The sequence below is a fragment of the Carex rostrata genome, chromosome 2, assembly GCF_964058835.1.
Source record: "Carex rostrata chromosome 2, lpCarRost1.2, whole genome shotgun sequence".
NCBI lineage: Eukaryota > Viridiplantae > Streptophyta > Magnoliopsida > Poales > Cyperaceae > Carex > Carex rostrata.
In genome coordinates, this window is record NC_135919.1 from 10,489,786 (window position 1) to 10,512,162 (window position 22,377).

A 22,377-nucleotide genomic window follows, 5' to 3' on the forward strand; every position below is an offset into this window, starting at 1 on the left:
TGAGAAGCGATAGTGCATGAATGAACGACCAAGTATCCTCTATCGGATAGACTATCCACCATAAAAGGTAAGAGGAGAGTGTCAATGGGTGCGGTATTGGTCAGATGGAAGCATTTTCATATTTATATATATATTAAAATTGATTTTATGCATATTCTATTTATACTTATTAAAAATTAATCTTATTCTACCTTTATCCATTAATATTATCAAATAATGAAACAATAACAAATTAATATCGAATAATACTAAGATAATAATTAGTTTTATTATATTTTACAAATTAAACATAAAAAATTCATTCATTTCTCATTTCTCATTTCTCATATATGTAATTGCATTTTAATAAAAAATAAAAATAAATGTGCAATCAATTCCAACTAAATTGTTTTTTTTTATAAATAATGAAAATTTAAAAACACGAATATAATAGATGGATTGAAAATTGAATTGAATATATATTTAAATTTTATAATTATCCTATAGAATAATGATACAAAATAGTCATTATCTATATCCTTACCCATTGAATTAACGAAAATAAATTCTTATCCATAATCGTAACGAAAAAAAAAAAAATTTACCCATTATCGTCTCATTTAAAAAGGTACCGTTGACACCCCCAAGACACGACAGTGCCTCTATTCTAACTTCACATTTCCGCTTTGAAATAATTATATATCTAATATTCTCGCGATGAAAAGATAAATATCTGATAAATCAATCTCAAGTAACAACAAACAGTGTAGCAATGCACAGAGAACTCATTGTATCGGACGACACGAGTTAACATTTTAAAAAAAAAACAAAAACAAAAAAGAAATCTACATTTCTATTTCCACCGAAAATTATCGGGATGTCTAAAAACCTCTCAGCTCTATATAGTCTGTATTGGATCTCCTTAATTCAGACTAAAAATATACAAAAAAAAAAGCCTCCCTCTTTCTTTCAAATCCTAGTACAACATTTCACCAAAAACTGTTAATTCTAAGCAAGTCTGGAACACTGAAGTCCTGAAAAAATAAATCCATATTCTCCCATGTTCTGTACCTCAGGAAAGAAATCTTCTCTTTTCTTCTTCTTTTTTTCCTTTTCTGAAACCCCCCCAAATAATTTAATCATCATCTTCGGCAAGCAGTGCAAAAGAAAAGGGTCTGAACTTGTAGCCATCTCCATGGAAAAATTTACCCATGAATTCAACCCAGTGGAGACGCAAGGAATGAAGAAAGGCACTCAATGATTCCATCATCAACAAAATAAATGCCGTTGCAAATATAAAAACCATGAGCCCAACTGCTCGAATTATTAGGCTGTCATACCTGCAAATAATTAATGCCAGTTGTTACAATCAGCTGTTCATTGCAACAATACATGTTAATCTACAATTCTTACAAAAGATACTTTAATCTAGTGAATCGAACAGAAAGAAGGCCTATAAATCCCCACAAAAATTTCTAGTGCCTAGTATCTAAATTGAGAGAAATATTAATGCACGAGCATCTAAATGTAAGATGTACTCTCTTACCCCCAAGCTAGCAGCAGGAGTTTCTCGTAAAATACTGTCGAGAGTTCTGAATGAGCCAAACTGAAAATTACCAGGAACTACAGAAGTCAGAAAAATGAAATACAATTTATCAAGGTAAAAAATAGGTGAAAAATAAAAGCACCTTAAAGCCCAGAGCCGAAGATAAGAGGCTGTATTTGAGACTGCACCAAGCACAAACTCAATTGAGTGGATCATCTGATGTACAAAAACCTCACTAAAATTGAAATCCTCATGCCGGGTTCTTGCAGAATCAGGTTCCGAATCAACATCCATCTCAGATGTTCCAAGGAATCGATATGAGTGTCCTTGAAATCTCTGCAGAATTGAAGATGTGATTACATAAACAGATCTAACTACCACGAAGGAGACAATCAAAATAATATCCTGATCAACATATAATACATCAATATAACAATTAGTAAATGAGGAGGGTTCAAATGCACCCAAATTTTTGTGCACCCAAATGCACCCTATCCTTTTTCTCTGTTTTCAAAGTCCGAATAGTCAATCCGAACCGTTATATGCGATCTACATATTAAGATGTGCTTGGAGACCAAATTTTACATTTTTTGGAATTTTTTTACTATTTATTAGCCACTTTGAAAATCGCTGATCCAATGGTCCAGAAAATGTAAAATCAGCGATTTTCAAAGTGGCTTAATAAATAGTAAAAAAATTCCAAAAAATATAAACTTTGGTCTCCAAGCACATCTTAATATATAGATCGCATCTAACGGTTCGGATTGACTATTCGGACTTTGAAAATGGAGAAAAGGAATTTGAAAGATAGGGTGCATTTGGGTGCACAAAAATTTGGGTGCATTTTAACCCTCCTCTTAGTAAATTACCTCCTTATTAAGTCTTCTCAAGATAAAAGGCTTAGGGAAGAGCATCCAAGGTACTGCTACTAGGGCCATAAGCAACAAAAGGATCTACAAGAAAAGGGCTGAATTTAAAACCTATGCAAAGAGCCAAAGAGTAACAGATGAAATGTGTTTATATTCTCTTAAAGAACGTAACATAATGTTTTAAAAACCTGAAGTTGCTTCTGACCCCAAAAGAGCTGATTTTCACCTAGATCTCCAGCCGGGTCAAGAAACATATAAATCATCACATGATACAGATCTGCTCGAGACCCGCTACACCACTTGATGAGTATCAGGAGTGAAAGATAGCCAAAAAGGCTGTTCAGAAATATAATCTGAGGTATGACTTGATACCTAGCACAAGAAAATTGGAGTTGGTGATTTCAGCACGGCTGATTTCGCGATTTCGCCAAAAGTACTTTTGTACATAATGAGAAAAGATACCTTATATCCAGGGAGTTCCCATGAAACTTGGCATCAAAATAGCTCAATATGATACCTAAATTCATCTGTGTAATACCAAGTAATATAGACATCTTCATCTTTAAAGAGTTAAGAAATGGTAACTCTGACCGGCTTCCTCGCCAACTTGGATCCACCCCAAATGGGTAAGGGTTCCGATACTTTATCAAACCTGCAGTGTGTGCATCACTGAAAAATAAAAGATAAAATATTCATAATACTTCATTAGCATGATGGGTAACTAGAATTAGAAAAATATTGTACTTGAAGGGAATATAAAAACCTACCTACAATTTGAGTCACGACACTTGTATGCAGATGGGCCAAAAATGTGAAAAGGAACAGAAAAGAACTCATTGTATATTAATCCACAATATATTGAGAAAATGGCCATCAGAAGAATTACATAGCGGCCTCCAAATGCCATCTCCATGAAGCTTCCAAGTTTCTGGAGGTAAAAGAAAAGCATTGTTTGACAACCTAAGATCTTAGTTTTTTTTTTTTGCACTTTTAAATGGAATACCTGAATATACAGCTAATTAAATTCTACTGAGCATACCTGAGATCCAAGTTTCTTTTCCCTTGCTATGAGCACTAAAGCTCCCATTAAGAGACATATTCCATGCCCCCAATCACCAAACATGACCGCAAAAAGAAAGGGAAATGTGATAACTGAATATACAGCTGGATTAATTTCTTGATACTTTGAAATCCTGCCAAAAAGGAAGAAAATATTTTAAGTTACCAAAAAAAAAAGATGGAAGCTCAATTTTCAGAAGTAAAAGGTTAAAAAATCAAAATAAGGCTGAGAACAAACCCATATGCATCAACAATTTCCTGAAAGGCACTTGTGAATTTGTCAGTTTTGAAATACGTTGGTGGTGCTTCAAGGGCATCCAACTCATGAAAAATAATGCCAACTTGTGAATTGCAATGAAGGCTTGCACGTTCCAAAGCATCCTTGATCTGTCTCCGAAGAAACTTTAAGTTAGTATCTAAAGAAGTAAATGGTACTTTCTACTACAAGTAATATGTAAATTTATATAAAATTACAATTTGCTATCCACAAATCCAAACCTAGCAAATACCAACCTGGACATTTACATTTTTGCTTTCAGTATACTTCAGAGAGAAAAGAGGTATAAAGAATACTGACAGCTAAGTTTGGATATTGTTCGTGTATAGCATGATGCATGAAGTGAAATAACTTGTAGGGTTCACAAGATTATGCTTGTTTATTTTAAGAACAAGCTAATGGACAAAGATAAAATATAAAACCTGGGGTATGGCAAATATAGGACACCATCCTTCTCCGACAAGGCATTTCTTTGTTACATCAAAGTTTAGCATGTTTAATGTATCATATACAGCCTTCTCCTTTCTTACCTGAAATCCATTGAAAAGAAACTTTAGGTATAAAAACCTCTTTGAAACAAGAATGGCCGATAAAGGACGATAATATACCATGAGAGACCATCTCCATATTTGAGACCCAATAGCAGCTAAAGCTTGATTTCTGTGGCGAAGACCCGCGTCCAAAGTTGATTCTAGATCTGACAGACGTGAAGTGACCTGAAGAAATAAGTAACTATATAATTGTATTATATAATTCTACAAAAAATAAGAACCACAAGGGTTAAACAAGGTATGCTTTCCTGGTAAAAGAAGGGGGAAGGAGAAACTAGGCAGTTAAAAATTCATGCAGTAACTGAGGTTATCTGATTTAGTTTTTTATTGTTGTAGTCAGACCTTTTATATAATGATTCTGCCTACATGCTTGCATTGCACAAGGTAGTAATATACAAATAACCGAGGAAATTAGCTTTACGACACAGTCTGTATTTCTGCAATTTACAAAACCAAACTTATGTCAGGTCAGGCAACAGCATGGTACAAGACCAATTCACCCTTCTTTTTTTTGCTTTAATTTCCTCGTTTGTTTCACATTTAATAACATTGTTGAAGATCCATGGAGGCTCAATTCAACCTTAAATGATGAGAGCGTGCTCCTATTGCTACATGGCTGCTTGGCAATATGCCAGTTATATACTAGGTTCTTATGTGTTATAAAAAGGCAACAAAACCTGATGTTTTATAGACTTCAAGTACCTCTCTAGTTATTTGCAACTGCTTAGTTCTATCCTCAGGCACAGGATAGCAGCTTGCACCAAATGCATTGCATATCTTTAGTATCTTTCCCTTGGCTTGTTCTCCCGAAAAAAACACCACAAATATAGTTTTCTCCACCTGACATTACCAAAATATGTGACTACAACAAACCGGGGGGGGGGGGGGGGGGGGGGGGGGGGGCAGATGTTTTGTTTCCACACAACATACCACTTCTTTTACCTTTTTTTTTTTTTGGCTGAACAAAAACCCATATTTGACTTGTGGCGATTAATTGGGCCAGAATTTTAGCAATGGGCATATCAAACAGGCATCTGAATGAAATTAGATAAATAATGAAAAATAAACAGGAGTAAAACAAAAACCTGATCTCCAGAGATTGGATCAGTTACAAGTTCCCCAGCTGGTGCGCGATTGAAAAACATATTGCCTCTTGTGGCTCTGAAAAGCATTCGCTCAAACATCATTTCTTTTGATGATGATATAATTCCACAAATGAATCTTAGACCAGCACCATTAGATGTCTCCATCCTTGCTCCCTGTCAAAAAGAAAAACTTGAGTGAAATCTTCAGCATCACCAGCAGTAATACAACAGCATGATTAGGTATGCCCCTGAATACAAAAAAGGGGCATCTCTGACAACACCTTTTCACATATTCTATAAAGAGGAAGTCACTTTAATCTCATTTCTAACTAATTCAAGGAAGCCACAAGCGAGACATGAGGGTTAGCTGGGCCATCTCTTAAAAGAATTATAGGATATTTCTTATTAGTAACACAAGCGATATTTTAGGTCTTAGTGGGAGATTTATACAGTTTACAGAGTACTTTAAAATATAATCTTCAAAACCTGTTCAAGTAGAGACATGCTATCATCGATCACATCGCCATGGTATATATTTTCATCCAACTCTGTGTCAGGTGAAGTGGTATGACTGTGGGAGGAAGCAAGAATGCCGCCTGCCTGGAATAAAACATATGAGAATCATACTTGATATGGCCTCATAAAAAGAGTAATTTTATAAAAAAAACAGCATGACCCTACAACAAAATAACTATTCGAATCTTTTATACTGGGATAGACAAGACATGTTACATTTGATAAAACCAGCTTAAATTCAAGGAGCTCGTTATATGACTGTTGCAGCTTCTCACTATTTGAGTTCATTTCCTGTAGCTCAGATTCATGCTCACCTAGCTTCACCTGAACATAAGAGAACATAAGTACCTCTTCTCCTTCCAAGTTTAACAGCAATTAGGTACAAATGCGAGAAGGAAAAAAACCTCCAGCTGTTCTAGGTCAATATCAGGTTGCACTGCAGGACGAGCTGATACAGTAAGACAAGCTTTGCTGATCTGTTCATTGAAATATCGCAATTTACGCGACATCTCTGCACACCTCTTAACCTATTATGCAACATTTAACATTTGGTTAGACAAGCTTTGCTGATCTGTTCATTTAAATATCGCAATTTACGCGACATCTCTGCACACCTCTTAACCTATTATGCAACATTTAAAATTTGGTTAGGTAAAGGCGAAAGGAATAAGAGAGAAATTTCACAGATCTGGAGAAAGCAAGGAAACATATAATATTGTTTATAATTTGGATTAACAATGTGAATCTAAGTAGAGTTATCAATTTGTTACTTCCATGATCAAAGAGTAAAGTGAAGAGTTAAGTGGAAACCTGGTTTACAAATGTTCGCTGAAACGGACTTTTATCTTCATTCATCTATCAGATCAAAAGAAAATTAGCACGATATCCATTTACGAGCATTTCGCTTATCAACTTGCCAAAAGAAATGGAAGGTCCGGTTCAGTGTCAACAGTGGAACTCCAGTGTATTGGCTTAAACTTCCCAATGAACAACACAGCACAGCTTCATACCATTGCATGAGAATAACTTAAAATGGATGAAATTTATTGTGTTTCCTCTTGATTGGTTCATTGAACAAACCAAATGAAGATCTAACATTACTGTTATACTTGTACCAACGGACCAACCAAACACGAATCCAATGGTAAACTAAGCGATCTAAACAATGCTAATAGTTAGAAATTAAGCATGCTATTGCCACAAAAGAGAAAAGTTAGATTGCTGGGAATCAAACTCTGCCCAGGAATCTCATATAGATTCATACAATTACACAAACAACCAATACAAATCTCATCTGTAGATCTGAGGGTTGTTAAATCACTCACATCCTTGAATTGGAGCAAACCAAGGTCACCAAGGTATGTAATGGCCCGGTGCGACGATTCCACTGGCATGATAAGCTGCACAAAGCTCATCTTTTCCGATCGGAGGTGATCCATTGGAGGTAGCTGATCAAAGATCTTCATCTCTAATCAACCTAAAAGGGCGAGAGAGAAGGATCCTATGGTATTTCTAATTCTCCTTCGCAGATCTGAAACGAGTATGGTGTTGCTTTGCTCTCCTTAGTTATTTTTCTATGGCGCAACTGCCATTGTAATTCTACGGGTAAGTAATTCCTCTCCCCAAAAAATGGACTTTTAGGCGTGGAAACTCTGGTCTATTAAACAGGTGCGCCATTTCACTTTGATAGAGTATAATGTCCGAAAAGGCCTTTAAGTTTTCATCTAAATTACAATATTACCACCAGTGTACAAGAATTTAGCGACTTGGGCTGTTTGCTAAATCAAGGATTCCCTGGAATCGGTTCGATCTAGACCGCGCTGCGAACGGTTCGGTGCTTGCGTTTTTTCTCCGCTTTTTTCTTTGAAGTTCATTGGAGAATCTGAACAAAATCAAGACTGTTCATTTTAGATTTAACGATCTAAATTAGATCTGGTTAAAAAGCTGCCCGATTTTTGTAGCAAAAGGCTTTGAATTGACGGTTGAGATCTGGTAGTACATTATATAAACCATGTAACTGAAGGTGGATTCTAACCCTGGTGTATACCAGTTCGGTGCTACCAGAGTTTAATGGACTCTGGGACCAAGTCAACGCAACTTCTAAGACCTTAACTGGGTTGATTTCGTAAATACCCCTATAAATACCTCGAAATATCATATAAAATACATCACTTGTTTAGTTGAACTCGGTGGTGGATTCGAACAGATAATATTCGATCCGTAATTCCGGATAAAATCAGATGGGATGCTCTAAACAGAGAAGAATTTTGTGCAAATGCTGATGGATAAGTATGCGAACTGAGCCAGTATAACTCAGATAGTTCTCCACAAGGGTATGTTTGGACTTTGGATGCACTGAGAATAGCGTTATTTTTTAATAACAGTGCTATTCTATTCTAGAGTCCATTCAAATAACATCAAACGTTATTCCGAATAGCCAGAACAATCTTGTTTTGCTAATCCAACAAATACTTGGAATAGCGTGAATGGGCTCTTCAATAGTAACTATTTTCAGTAGCTATTCCAAAGAGTGCATCCAAACGTATTTTTAACTATTCCGAATAGCTTTGAGTTAGCATCATTCTCAAATAATAATTATTCTAGCTATTCTAGAGTGCACCCAAACGTACTCTTATTACCGGATTTATTCGGCTATTAATTACGGACAATTATTTTCGATAACTTTATGGGGCAATTTAAATGTTTCAAAGGCTAAGTCAGAAGTGTTATAAACTTTCAAGCACAATGGAACATGAAATTTTTTATTAAAAAATATTAAAATGTAAAATACATAATGTGTAACATCTAACTCGTTAAACTACAAACACGAATTTAATATTTTATAAGGAGAATAAATTATAAAAACTTCAAAAAAATAATTAAATTTAAAATTTATGAAGTGGCTCTCTTGAGACTGACAAGGTGACACATAAAATATATTTTCATATAAACTCTGATTCGTCGTGAAATTCTAAAAATGGAACATGACTTGGTACTTCTATTTCTTTTCCTTTCCGTTTTATAACCGCTAGTAGAACATGCTTTAAAATCGTGTTCGTTGATTCCTACAGAGTTTACAAAAATAATAATACTATAGAGGAAGTGTTGTGGACATTTTAGGTCAATTAAATATTTGACTATCCAACTTGTTGCCGTTTGTTGAATGTTGGGATAATAAGTCCATGGAAGTTGTCTGTATCAGACAATTTAAAATGCGCGTAAACGAAAAGGTTGAAAGGAAAATTTCAGAGGGTATTAAACTTGTCTAGGAAGCGTCAATTTAAAAAAAAAAAAAAAAAATTAGCTCCCATTCGATTGGATTTTAAAGTTTAAACTGTTTCCCTTTATAGTTCGGTATATTCTCAACGGCAGTAAAACGAATATATTAACGGCACTGTTTTTACTTTCTACAGTTTACATATCCTAGTGTCAGAATGATAAAAAAAAAACAAGTGACCAATGTGTTGTATAAAACAACGATGTCAATATAATTACTCAGCAATTTGAAGTTCTTATTTATATGTATAATATCCATAATTTAAACAAGGCTAGATTATTTATGTTTCAGAAGTTCAGAACATTAAGTAAGAAGCAAACTATAATTTTAAAAAATACCATTTAGTCTTGATATCCATAATAAAACCTATTGTCTGATCAGAGAGAGACAAAATAAATGAAACAATTTCACGATATGCTTATGTGAAGTAATAAAGGTGCTAAATAATCGGTCAATTTCAACAGAAACATTAAATTTTATTGAAGGTGCTTCACTGTGTCACACCACACTCAGTATTCACCATTGAATTTGCTTCTCTTATTAATTAACTTGATGGAATGGCTCGTGCTGTCGTGCATTAATGTTTCTCTCTTCTCGTTTAAAAGTATGTTTGTTATGTTTGAGTGTTATGTAACTTTTTATTAAAATGTTTGTTATGTTTAAAGTGTTACGTAACTTCTTAAAATGATACAACCCTTTTGTATTACTCTATAGAAATGGGTACACGTATAATTATGGGTTTGTTCTTTATTATACATAATTTTAACATTCAAAATATATTTATTTTTGTCGGACTTTATCGAATAGAAATTTTCTTCTTTTATAACTCATTGTTTCTTCAGTAAATATTTTTTTGAAATGAAGTCCGAAAAAATAGACCTAATTAATTTAACAACGCATCGATATGGCATCATCAGATAATTTAACAATGCATCGATATAGTATCACCATTGGTTGATGCCGTTACCTCATCTGAGCATCATACAATCATCATAGAACCGCAACATCATTAGTAATATATATTGAATAGAAAATTAAATAAAATAATTTAATCCAATTGCATAATTTAACAATGAAAAAAAAACTTTTATGCGGATAGACAACACTTAGATTACCTGAAAATTTCACATTTCCTAATTAACATAACATTAATTTTTTCTACCTTGTCACTTGTATTATTGGTATTCTAATAAAGATAAATTTAGTAAAAGTTAGAGATCAAACTACTCAACTATTTAATATTCATGATAGATTTTTTCATTTGAATTTTAAACAATGCGACTTACCACACATATGACATTGTCATTTTTTACTAGATCAAATATTGATTCTCTATTCTAACGAAACTTGATGACATATAATTTTTCAAACATTTAATTTTTTTTTGTTTAATCATCCGCAGACAACAAAATTTAGATTTGAACAATTAGTATTATTTTTTGAACCGGATTGGCAGGAATAAAGGTATTGACAATATTGTTTTAGCTTCATGCAACTACAAGTCATGTGTTTTTTTTGTTTCGACTTTGTCGTTCACATGTTGCACAAAGCAAACACGCGTTGTTAATATCATCACGGTGACTTCAAAAGGTTTTAATTATAAAATTATAATTATAAGCTTTCCTTCATTCGAAGCTAAAAAAAAATGGCTCTTTTTTCATTTTTTTTTTTTTTGCAAAGTCCTTTTTCCTGTTAAAATATAAATCTTTCGGAGTTTGCACGGTCTCCTAGTCTCTGGTCAACCATCTGAGATTACGAGTGCGTATACTCTGAGATATCTCATATTTTGCGTGACCTACGTGTCCGGTGCCTATTCGGGGTGACGTAGGGGGCCAGTATTATTTGAGCTTTGAGATTCGCGCAGAACGTATTACAACGGTTGAAATTTTCCAAAAAGTCACGCAAAATATGGGATATCTCAGAGGATGCGAATTCCTGAGATTACACGGTACTTCGAGGGCAATCAAATTCAAACGCTTTGAAAATATCGTAAAAAGAAAATGTTGTACGAGCAAAATGGTAACTTCGTGGAAAGTTCCTCTACGGACAAATGTTTAAGGAGCGCTTTGAGATTTGTGTCACATTAGAAGGGACGGTGCGAATCTCATTCTACACGGTAGGTACTGCATTGGATCTGGGCCCCGGCCTTTTGCTCATTTCCTTTTTCTTTCAATCTGACCTTCTTTCTCAATCTCCTTTTACTTGTTGTTGTGTGTTGCACATAGAGCTCAATCTGTTCCTGAAGGCTAGACTTAGAAACAAAATCAGTAAATAACATGCATCAAATACTACAAGTAATCTTCGATCATTAAATTCCAATTTGTAAAACAAGCACTTGGAAAGTTTGAACTTTTGAGTGTTCAATGAAATGCTTAATTAAACCAGAATAAGATTTAAATGAGAGTGGAGTTGTCAATGAATGTGTATAAAGTGTCCAATAATAAGTCTATTATCTCTCTCAAATACATGTCAGTAATTTTTTTTACTAAAAATTGTCAGTAAGCATGACTTGACAATTTTTTTATGACATGCCAATAAAGTAATAAGCATCACCAAACTGGTGACTTATTCTTTAAAAAAGAGGTGAGTATGAGTAATAGAGGAAGAAAACAAATGCACCAAATCAACTTTCTGACATCATCAAAGACCAAATTCTAAATAATGAATAAAATAATTTATTCATCGTAGAACATGTTCATTCACCTACAAGCTGACAATTTTTTCCATTATATTCCTATTTCTTACTTTTCAACTTAGAAATATATTGCAGTTAAATATCAAATTTGTAACTATAATGTACTAAAATTAGGGCAGCTAATGATTCGAGCCGGCTCGCGAATCAATGAGTTGAGCGGCTCAATATTTCATAATGAATCGGACTCGAAACTGAAAAAAGCCCTAACTCGACCCGGCTCGCTTTGAAAGAAAAAATCTCAACTCGGCTCGGCTCATGTAAACACTTGACTCAACTCGCGAGTTGGCTCATATTACACATTGACTATGGTCTTTTATAGTTCACACTATTTTTTAACATTATTTGATAGACTTTTCTTTATGAATGTATATTTGGTTCAATTTTTATCATAAACAAATGCGGTACAGTTTTTACAGCTAAGTCTAGTACTATAGGGGTGCTGAAATAGGAAGAAATAAGTTGTCAAGGTAAGTATGGGTTCAATGAAAATGATCATTTAATTATTTTAAAGAAATAATCAAAGTTGGATAGATATATTCTACTGACTTTAAATTACATGTTGAAAAACTTTAATCATTTTTTAAAGAAAAATGATCATTTCTTTAAAATAATTTCAAGATGCGGACTCATATTACATGTTGGAAAACTTTGAAATTTAAAAAAAAATTGAAATTTGAAAAACAATTGAAATTTGAAAAAAAATTGAAATTTGAAAATAAAGTTTTTAAAAATAATTTGAAAAAAGAAGGAAATGATCATTTTTTTCAAATTTCTTTAAAAAAATTTAGAAATTTGGAAAAAATTAAAATTTGAAATTCAAAGTTCGAAAAAAATTAAAATTTGAACCGAAAGAAATGATCATTTTTTTCAAATAATCAATATTTAAAGAAATTTGAAAAAAATGATTGAAGTTTTTCAACATGTAATTTAAAGTCAACAAAATATCTATATTCCACTCGATCATTTATTTAAAATAATTAAATGAACATTTTCTCAACATGTAATATGAGCCGGCTCGCGAGCCGAGCCGAATCGAGCCAAGTGTTTACATGAGCCGAGCCGAGTTTTTTTCTTTCAAAAGCGAGCCGAGTTAGAACCGAATCATTTTGCTTCTCTCATTGAGCCGAGCCGAATTTGAGCCGAACCTTAATCATTTGCATCCCTAACTAAAATCCCTTTATTGTATTGTAAGAATAATGATAATTTTGTCAGCTTATCTGTTCTTTTAAAAGTAGGTGTAAGTGTATATGGTTTTGAATTTATTATGTGAATGACATTATTGACTTAATTTGAATTGTGTCAAACGATTTCAGTTTTTACAATTTATTATGTAAATCACATTTATGCACTAGAAGTTGCCCTAAAGGCTAAAGTACTCAATCGATCTCACTTCTTACAGTTCTTTTTTTGTGAATCAGTCTGGACTCTGGCATCTTTATTTTAAATCAAATGATCCAAATCAAATTCCTACAATCTGGTGAGACCAGGATGGAATTATCCACAATGGCATAATTAGTCAGAAATCAGAGATAAATTGTCAGCCTTTTTAATCAGGAACATAAAAAGAACGTGTCCACTGAGACACATCCTATTTGACACGTCCGACGTGTCCATTTCCTATTCGGGTATGTGTGAGGTGGCATGTATTATTCAATACTTGACATTCATGCATCACACATTAGAACGACTCACATATTATAATGGGCTGGGATTCTCTGTGATGATGTAACAAAAATTGAAATAAAAATAAGGTTTCTGTGATTTAATTAAACTATATCAAATATATGTCTCATCTTACTTTAAATTTATGGTTCAATGTGTCTTTTTCCCTCATGTCAGCATAAATAATTGATAACATACCAGTACTTGAGCAAACAAATTAATTTCCGATACAAAATTGCAATACATATTGCAATTTCTGATACAAAAATTTTAATTTCCGATACAGAATAATAGAAGGCATGCACTTTCACATTAAATCTTAATTTTTATTAAGATTCTAAATAGCACGCTATAATGATATTATAGCGCTGTTATAATATTTTTAGACCATAAAAGCTATAGCATTATCGTTACTATGACACGCTATAACAGCACAGTATCTCTCCTCCTTATTAAGGAGCTTAATGTCTAGATCCTGCAAGAGTCCTGATTTACTGTTTTTTTTTTCGGAAGGATGCTCAGCCGTTGAATTTTCAGATCGCACATAAACGAATTTTCCAAATTATGCGCTTCAACACTTAAGCATGCACTGGTCGCGTCGCATATGATCCCAGCGCCCGTAGACTACGCGCCGCACCCGTGGACCATGCCTCTGAACCACGCACGGCGCCTGCAGACCAAGCCTGTGCACCGCACACCCTTTTTTTCTGCTGAAGGTGGGATTCGAACCCAGTTGGGTTCTGTTGGTGCCAAAATTCTTACCACTACACTAGAATTTACATGTGTTATCTTGTAGATAAATATAGTATTTAACTATTTTTCTCTACAAATTTGATTTAAATTATAATTATATAAATATCATATATAAAATAATAATAAATACATATTAATATGAAGAACAAGATGAACGGTTCGGATCGGCCGTTAGGATTTTGAAAAGTCAAATATTGAGCCGTTGCATGGAGGCCCTCTATGCTATGCATAGCATGCTAGCATATTCCTATATATATATACTAGTAATCGTGCCCGTGGACAGTAACATGAGCAAATTATGTAGTAAAAATCATTAAGCTCCTTAATAAGGAGAAGAGATAATTTAAATCAAATTTGTAGTGAAAAATAATTAAATACTATATTTATCTACAAGATAACACATGTGAACTCTAATGTAGTGATAAGAATTTTGGCACCAACAGAATCCAACTGGGTTCGAATCCCGCCTTCAGCAGAAAAAAAGAAAAAGGGTGCGCAATGCACATGCTCGATCCGCAGGTACCGTGTGTGGTTCAGAGGCGCGTTCCACGGGTGGGCGCGCTGTCTACGGGCACTGTGATTTTCAATAAATCTAAAGAAATAGTAAAAAAATTCCAAAAAATGTAAAATTTAGTCTCCAAATACATATTAATATGGAGAACAAGATGAACGGTTCGGATCGACCGTTAGGATTTTGAAAAGTCGAAATCCAAGGCGTTGCATGGAGAGGCTCTATGCTATGCATAGCATGCTAGCATATTCCACACACACACACACATCTCCCTACCTTATTAAGGAGCTTAATGTCTAGATCCTGCAAGGGTTGTGATTAAAAGTTAAATTTTCGGAATTAATATCAGCCATTCAATTTTCAGATCACATACAGCAGAATTTTCTAAATTTTACTCTTCAACACATAAGACCCCACTGTTCGCGCCACATAGGATCCCTAAAAACCTAAAACACTTCCTGGCACTCCCTCTTCACCCCGGTCTCTTCCTTCCGCTCCGCCTCTTCACCCCTCTTGCCTCCTCTCACTTCCACGCTCCTTCTCCCTCTGATTTCCGACCCCACTCGGTCTATCTCTCTCTCTTTGTTGCTTCTTGGAGAAAGGAATGGAGGAGGCCGCCCGTATTGAATTCGAATTGACGCGGATCTTGTCCATGGCAAAGAAGGGTACGGTTTGGGGCGCCTCTCTCTTCTCCTCGAGTATTTGTACCTCTTTCTCTCTCTCGTTTTGGATTTGCTTGCTTGCTTGTTGTTTATTTGTGCTCATGTGCTGAGATTTTTGCCCTATTCCCCTCTATTTTCTGGTTTTCGTTGATTGAGAGAGAGAGATCGAAGCTTTAAAGCTTTCGATTCCAATTCTTGATCGAGGCCCTTGCTGTCCTGGTACTGATTCTTGATCGAGGCCCTCTATTTTCATTTACTGTCCCCTCCCCGATGGCCCGATCCCTTCTTCCCAAAGAACACAAAAAGAACCCTAATCGTCTCCCAGCGCTCTCTGCCATCTCTCTCTCTCTTGCTCTCTCGCCTCAGACCTGCGCCCACCTATCTCTCTCTCTCTCCCATCCCTAAAAGCTCTCCGCCATCTCTCCCTCGCTCTAGCCTCAGATCCGCGCCCCTCAGCATCAGCACAAGCACTAATTGATCCTTCGTCGCAAGGTTTTCTCATCAATCTCTTTTCTATCGACTTCAATGTTAAACGAAATTCAATTTATAGTTGTTTTTTCTGACCAATTTTGCTTTTTGTTTGTTTTTTAGATCAAAAGTGAAGGATACACATATAGAGGATCATAATTCAGATGCATTTAATTTTTGGTTCATGCCTCAATAACCATTACTGAGCCTCTCTCTTACTTGAAGCTTTGGCTGAAATGCAACCAAATTTCAGAGTCGATATATGGTAAATAGTACTAGCAATATGATATTACGGTAAATGCCACTGTCAGTTCCTCAGCTGGTACTAAAGGTTTACCACTTGATATCTTGGTGAATTTTTCTGAGTTGTTGTACCTTTTTATTTTCTTATTAGATGTATCCATTTGTGTTTCGCTTAGTTTTTAATGTATAGTTTGAATTTCATGACTTCATTGAAGATCTAAGTACTATTTAAAGTAGGGTTACTATGCAGCATCAGAATTACCTAAGCTGCTATGAACTTTACCTATTGGATTAGAGAAGAATATTTAAATATATGGCTAGCACTGTTTGTTAGTGCTGAGATTAAAGCATGCAATCCTGTAAGTAGTTATGAAATGGTGTTTTATTGTAGTAAGGCCATTTTGTTTTGGTTAGAAATCATGTTCAGGTTTTTGCAAATGAAACAAAATGTTTTCTCATACTTGTTGATAGCACTGGCATATTTGTATCTGTTGCTTTTTCACCATCAAAGTTTTAGATGTTTGCTTATCGAAATTTTACTTCTGTCAAATATGTGATAATTCTTCCCTAACTTTTCTGCTTTTCTGAAGACATTGGAACTAAAAGGGTATGGTTTTGGCTATTGGGTTTGAATTTGTATGAAGTGGGTAATAAGAGAATTATGTGAGTCATTTTTTAAAAGTTAAGTGTTGTCACATTTTTACAGTTGGGAACAGTTAACCAAAGGGTGTTTAATTAATAGAAGTACCAATTACTAGAATTGTTGTCAGTACAATTATATGTATTAGGTGCAGCTTGAAAAAGAAAATGCAGTGTAAGCTTTGCTTCAGCTACTCATGTTGTATTGCTCTTTAGTTCATAAAAGATGGGTTTATATCATTTCATGGTTTTTGTTTACGATTAATTACTTCTTCTTGTTTTCTCTACCCTCTTAAATAAAAAATTAAAAGAATGAGGACGAAGCTGCGAGAAAAGCCGAGGAGCGAAAACGTGCAGAAGATATAGCCACAGGAGTAGTGCAAATGAATGGTCGCGAGCTATTTCTTCACGAGCCTTGGGTCTTTGAGACAGATATCCAAGTAATAGTGATAGTAATAATACTAATACTAATATTAACTATATTCTGCACCAAATTAGAATATTATATACATTTTTCTGGACCTTCTATGCATGTTCAGCCTCAAATAAGCATATTATACATTTATCCTGGTATCTTCTATGAATTCTACCATGATGTCCTAATTGTTTAATGTTATCACTGTATGATTTATTTATTTTCTTTTTTTATTTGTTCTAATTTTTTTCACATAACACTTTTCAATTAAAGCATATTATCTTTCCAGAACCTCAACTGGCAGGAATATTGCTCAGCCAGTACAATATTGAGAGCTGGTACATAACAGATCTCAAGAGAAGCATTTAGAAGATGAATTTGGTCAAGTTGGTCCTATCAGAAGGTAACTAAAAAAAAAAGTAATTTTTTTTTTCCAATTTGGTCAATTTGGTACTTTTTTATTTAACTGCAGACGAAATTGTTTAAATTGTTGTGGTACTTTTTCAATGAGCAGAGTTCATCTTATGCACAATTTATGGTTGGATTGTATTAGTCCAAACAGTAAGGTTAGTAGCATGTTATTTTTGAAATATGTGCTAGGTTTGATATTTTTATGAAAATGATAGTGTAGTGCTACGGGAATTGGTGTTTAGGTTTGATATTTTTATGAAAATGAAATATGTGATATTTAAGAATTTGTACTGGAGTAAAAAGCAAACTGGTACCCTTATATTTTGGAAAGTTAGACTGGTTTTATATTTTGGAATTATAAACTGGTACTGTTGTACATTGCAAAAAAACTGGTGTTGACTGGTACCATTATTTAATTAGTGGCTAAATCTATGGCACTGTTTTATTTTTTACTATTGGAATTCATGAGATTTTCTATTGATGAAATAGAAAAAAAAGGATGCAATTTGTAACCGGCCAGATTGCCACACTGATGATAAAAAAAACCTGATAAAAAACTTGTTCAATCATTCTCAGTTTTTATTAAATGTAATAACAGATGTATCCTTCTTTATATTTTTTGTTTTGTATGTATTGTATTTTTATTTTATGGTCAGGCTGAAATTTAGAAAGTTAAGAAAATGAGAGAATAGATGGGTATAATCAAATAAAAGGTACCTCCTTTTGTAGATTTTTATTTATTTTCTTCACGATTCTTATGATACTACCTTTTCTTATATGAAATATTTCGCATTTGTTGTGTCTGGATTGAAATAAATTTCAGTTTGGTGTTAATCTTGCTTCATCTAACTCAGGTGCGACATGTGTAGGAAAAGCCGCTGCACATGCTTTAGCAATTATCAGCAAGTTTAACCGGTTCCTGTTCTTTTCAATAAGCCTATAAATTGCACTTATAACTATTTTGCTGTGAAAAACAAGACTAATTACAAGATAATTTCAGGGGATATTCAATTCCAGCAACTCTAATCGAGAAATGATAAATGAGACCGACAAGAGCACACCATTGATGCCCACACGAGCGTATGCAAAAAATATAGTTTACCAGAGAAATCTTGAGCGAGAAATAAAATATGAACCATATTAATTTAATATTTTTAATTTTATTATAATTTTTGTTTGGAGCAATTATAATCTATTCTTTGATATTTTGTTTGTTCATTTTCAGAAATATTGGACTACATTGAAGAGTATCACACAGGCAGTGATACTTCAAGAATTTTTTTCATTTGTTGTTTTCTTTTATTGTTATTTATTATTTGCCTCTTCGTTTTTTCTTCATTTGTATATTATTTTTTCTTAATTCTATGTGAATGTCAAACAAAAAAGGTCTCTTCGTATTCCATTCAATCTTATAATGTCTCCGTTGCAACGCACGGGCACAATACTAGTATATATATATATGAGATGGGCTATGGTGAGTTGCAAAGTAAAGCAACTATTTTACTTCACGCTCATATTTTGCAATTTTAAAGTTCAAAACGTCGATCCGAACCGTTCATCTTGTTCTGCATATTGAAATGTGCTTGGAGACCAAATTTTACATTTTTTTTGAATTTTTTTACTATTTATTAAGCAATTTTGAAACAATTTTGAAAGTCGCTGATCTGATGGTCCAAAAATTTTTACTGTTTTTACTGTTCACATCAAAACAACAATTTTCAAAAATGCTTAATAAATAGTAAAAAATTCCAAAAAATATAAAATTTGGTCTCCAAGCACATTTCAATATGGATTAAACATCTAACGGTTCAGATCGGTCATTTGGACTTTCAAAATAAAATACGGCGTGAAGTAGAAACGCGTTTTACTTCGCAACTCACCGTAGCCCATCTCTCTCTCTCTATATATATATATATATTAATAGCCGTATCGTATCCTTCATTTTTGAAAATTGTCGTATCCGTATCATATCCTTCATTATTATTATTTTGAGATTTGTGCAGCACATATTTGAACGGTTGATTTTCAAAAAGGTCACGCAAATAATGAAATAATGAAATGCTTGATCTTCTTTATTTTATAATAAAATAATCTGTTTCTATTTTAACGCACGGATACGATGCTAGTAAACAATAATATAGCAATAGCATGGATTAAAAAGTTCCGACCGAACATCACAACAAATTTGGTTCAATGTTTGTGAGACCGTCACTATTTTAAATTTTTTGTTTAAAATAAGTCGTTCGATCTATTGTCAGCCCAAAATCTCTTTGAAATGAGCCCAAATTAATATTTCTTCGGCCCAGCCCGAATTTCGCCAACCCAAATCAGAAATAAAGTAGCATTCAATTGACGACTTGTTCACAATTTAAAAGGTCCAACTAATGTACAAATTTGAAATAGCTGTTAACTTAAATTTTGAACTAAATATTGAAGTGAGAAGAATTAGTAACTATTTCGAGGATGTAATCTCATCTATTTTATTTGTACCCTGGTAGTCACTACCTGGTTATAAAAAAAAAAAACTATTTCGAATATCTGCTCGTCCATTTATATATCAAATAGGAATTTAAATTGCACGTTAATACGAATTAAAGCTATTTCTCTGTGATTCAAACATATTCGTTGTAAATATCAGGGACGAGCCCACATGGTCCAGTAAGGGGGAGCTGCCTCCTCCTGAATTTTGAGTTTTAGTAGAGATTTGAGTGTTCTGATTGACTTTGCCTCCTGAAATTTTTTTGTCCTCTCTGGATGTTTGATTTGTAATTCAGATTAAATTTAGGGTTAAAATTAAAATAATTTTTTTGAATTATAATTGTTAATTTGAATTATAGGTTAGAGAATCAGAAATTACAAGCCATAGTATTGAAAAGTATAAATTAAAACATTATTTTTTTATCGAATACCTAATTAGTTAATGCATTTAAATCCGATTCGATATTTTTTTATCTCTCCTGATGAAAATCCTGAGTCTGCCCTTGCTAAATATGATTGCAAACGGAGAAGGATCTTAAATTTTATCTATTAAATTTTATAATTTTTGTATGTATTAATATTTTCAGCATCTTTTATGAAATTATACTATACTAAATTTTTCAGCCCTTTCTTTGATTTTCTAGTTCATTATCTGATTTTAAAATACTTTTTTTCTTTTACAAAGAAGAACTAATTCTACTTTGCATGCATTTGCCCAATTCAAAGTTTTTGATATATCTAGAATTCCCTTCCAAATTAAATCTTTCCTAAAATAAAATTTGCTCACAACCTTCTTGCAATTTGCAAGTCGACGCTGTTGCAAATTAAAGGAGATATGTTGCTTTGTGAAGGAGTTGAGTAAATTCAAAGGGAACATGGAAATGGACGAATATCAACTTTTTTTTTCCCCTTTTAGCATTTAAAATTCCGTTGCTACGAATAGCGAACTCCATCATTGTTAGCTACCGTTTTACTTCCACTGCAAGTTTGTATTTGACCCCCCTTGGTTACTTCTGTTGTCGCCTTTCTTGTTTAATAAAATCAATTGTGTTTAGAGGCAGGAATAAAAAGCCAAGACTAAAAACGCTAAATAAGTTAATATAATGTAATTGTATTTTATAGAGTAGAACTAGAATTTTCTTAAGTTCATCAAGTTTTTTTGTGAGTGTAAAATCTATCGAATTTACTTCAGACGACAAATTCAAACTATTGAAATGCTTCTATATTAAGAGTTATGCGTCTACATACAAAAAATTTAAAATTTAAAATTAAATTTGTATAAAATCAAGTGGTAAAAAAATGTCCAAAAAATAAATGCATTAAAATTAATTTACAAACCTTCTAATTTTGATTGCTTGATTTTATACTAAATTAATTCAAAAATTTAAAATTTTCACATCTATATGCATCACTCGTAAGGTAGATGTGTTTTAACGGTTCTGATTCATCATTTACAGTCAATCCAATAAATTTTAAAATTAAGTTCACAAAGAAACTTGATGAACTTAATAACATCCTAGTCCTACTCTTATTTTATAAATGGATTAAAAGGTATACTTATTTAAATTTTTTTATAAAAATATAAAAAAAATTAGTAATTTTTAATCCACCAAGATGGCTAAGCCACCCTCTGATTAGATTTTAGATCCGCTCATGATAATCTTAATTGAAATATTATATATACTTTGTTTCAACTATTGAAACAGGATTTGGGCCTTTTTACTCAAAAAAATATTATATACTGATAGCTATGTTATTAATTTAATATGATGAAGATAAAGTATGATTCACCTTAAAAAATAAAAATACAATACATATTAAAAAGTACTATTCAATCGCAATATCGCATTAATTTTGAAATCCATTACTTTTATTGGAAGTCTCTCTATAATGATGGCGGTATTTCACACCAATCAGAATTCAGAAAGGAAATCATTCATCACAATTCTTAAAATTATTTATTCCAAAAAAATTATCTGTAAATTTCATCAAGCGGTCCCAATTATTGTTAGTGCATTATATTATGATTATTTTCTTAAAATGGACTCATGCACTGTATTACTAAAGACTGTCAGGTCCAGGGTTCAGACTTCAGAGTTCAGATTTCAGAAAGCATTTTGTGTAGTTACATATGCGCCGCATAGGCTTTGGGCACAATAAATCCGCTCTTAGGAGGTTCTATCATAGTACAATATACACGCTTGCACCGTTATTAGGAGGTTCTATCATAGTACAAATGTACAATAGAGGCAATAAATTGACTTATAATTTACGTTTTCTT

At 33.3% G+C, this 22,377-nt stretch overlaps 1 protein-coding gene and 1 long non-coding RNA gene across 2 annotated transcripts; one reads left to right on the plus strand and one right to left on the minus strand.

The window, feature by feature from the left end:
- Positions 1–688: 688 nt before the first annotated feature.
- On the minus strand, positions 689–7,539 carry VHA-A1 (vacuolar proton ATPase A1). The gene is made up of 18 exons (XM_078323972.1): positions 7,208–7,539; positions 6,693–6,737; positions 6,287–6,409; positions 6,099–6,206; positions 5,853–5,966; positions 5,367–5,540; positions 4,984–5,121; positions 4,339–4,446; positions 4,153–4,260; positions 3,692–3,840; positions 3,434–3,587; positions 3,162–3,322; positions 2,857–3,063; positions 2,583–2,766; positions 2,395–2,478; positions 1,668–1,861; positions 1,526–1,585; positions 689–1,319 (listed from the first exon to the last, which is right to left on the minus strand). The coding sequence occupies exons 1-18, from the start codon at positions 7,346–7,348 to the stop codon at positions 1,115–1,117; spliced, it is 2,457 nt and encodes an 818-aa protein (XP_078180098.1). The 5' UTR covers positions 7,349–7,539; the 3' UTR covers positions 689–1,114.
- Positions 7,540–17,508: 9,969 nt separating this feature from the next.
- Positions 17,509–18,784, plus strand: LOC144549732 (uncharacterized). Its single transcript, XR_013509793.1, has 4 exons — positions 17,509–17,610; positions 17,722–17,773; positions 18,275–18,331; positions 18,473–18,784. It is a non-coding gene; the product is annotated as an uncharacterized LOC144549732 (long non-coding RNA).
- Positions 18,785–22,377: the final 3,593 nt, after the last annotated feature.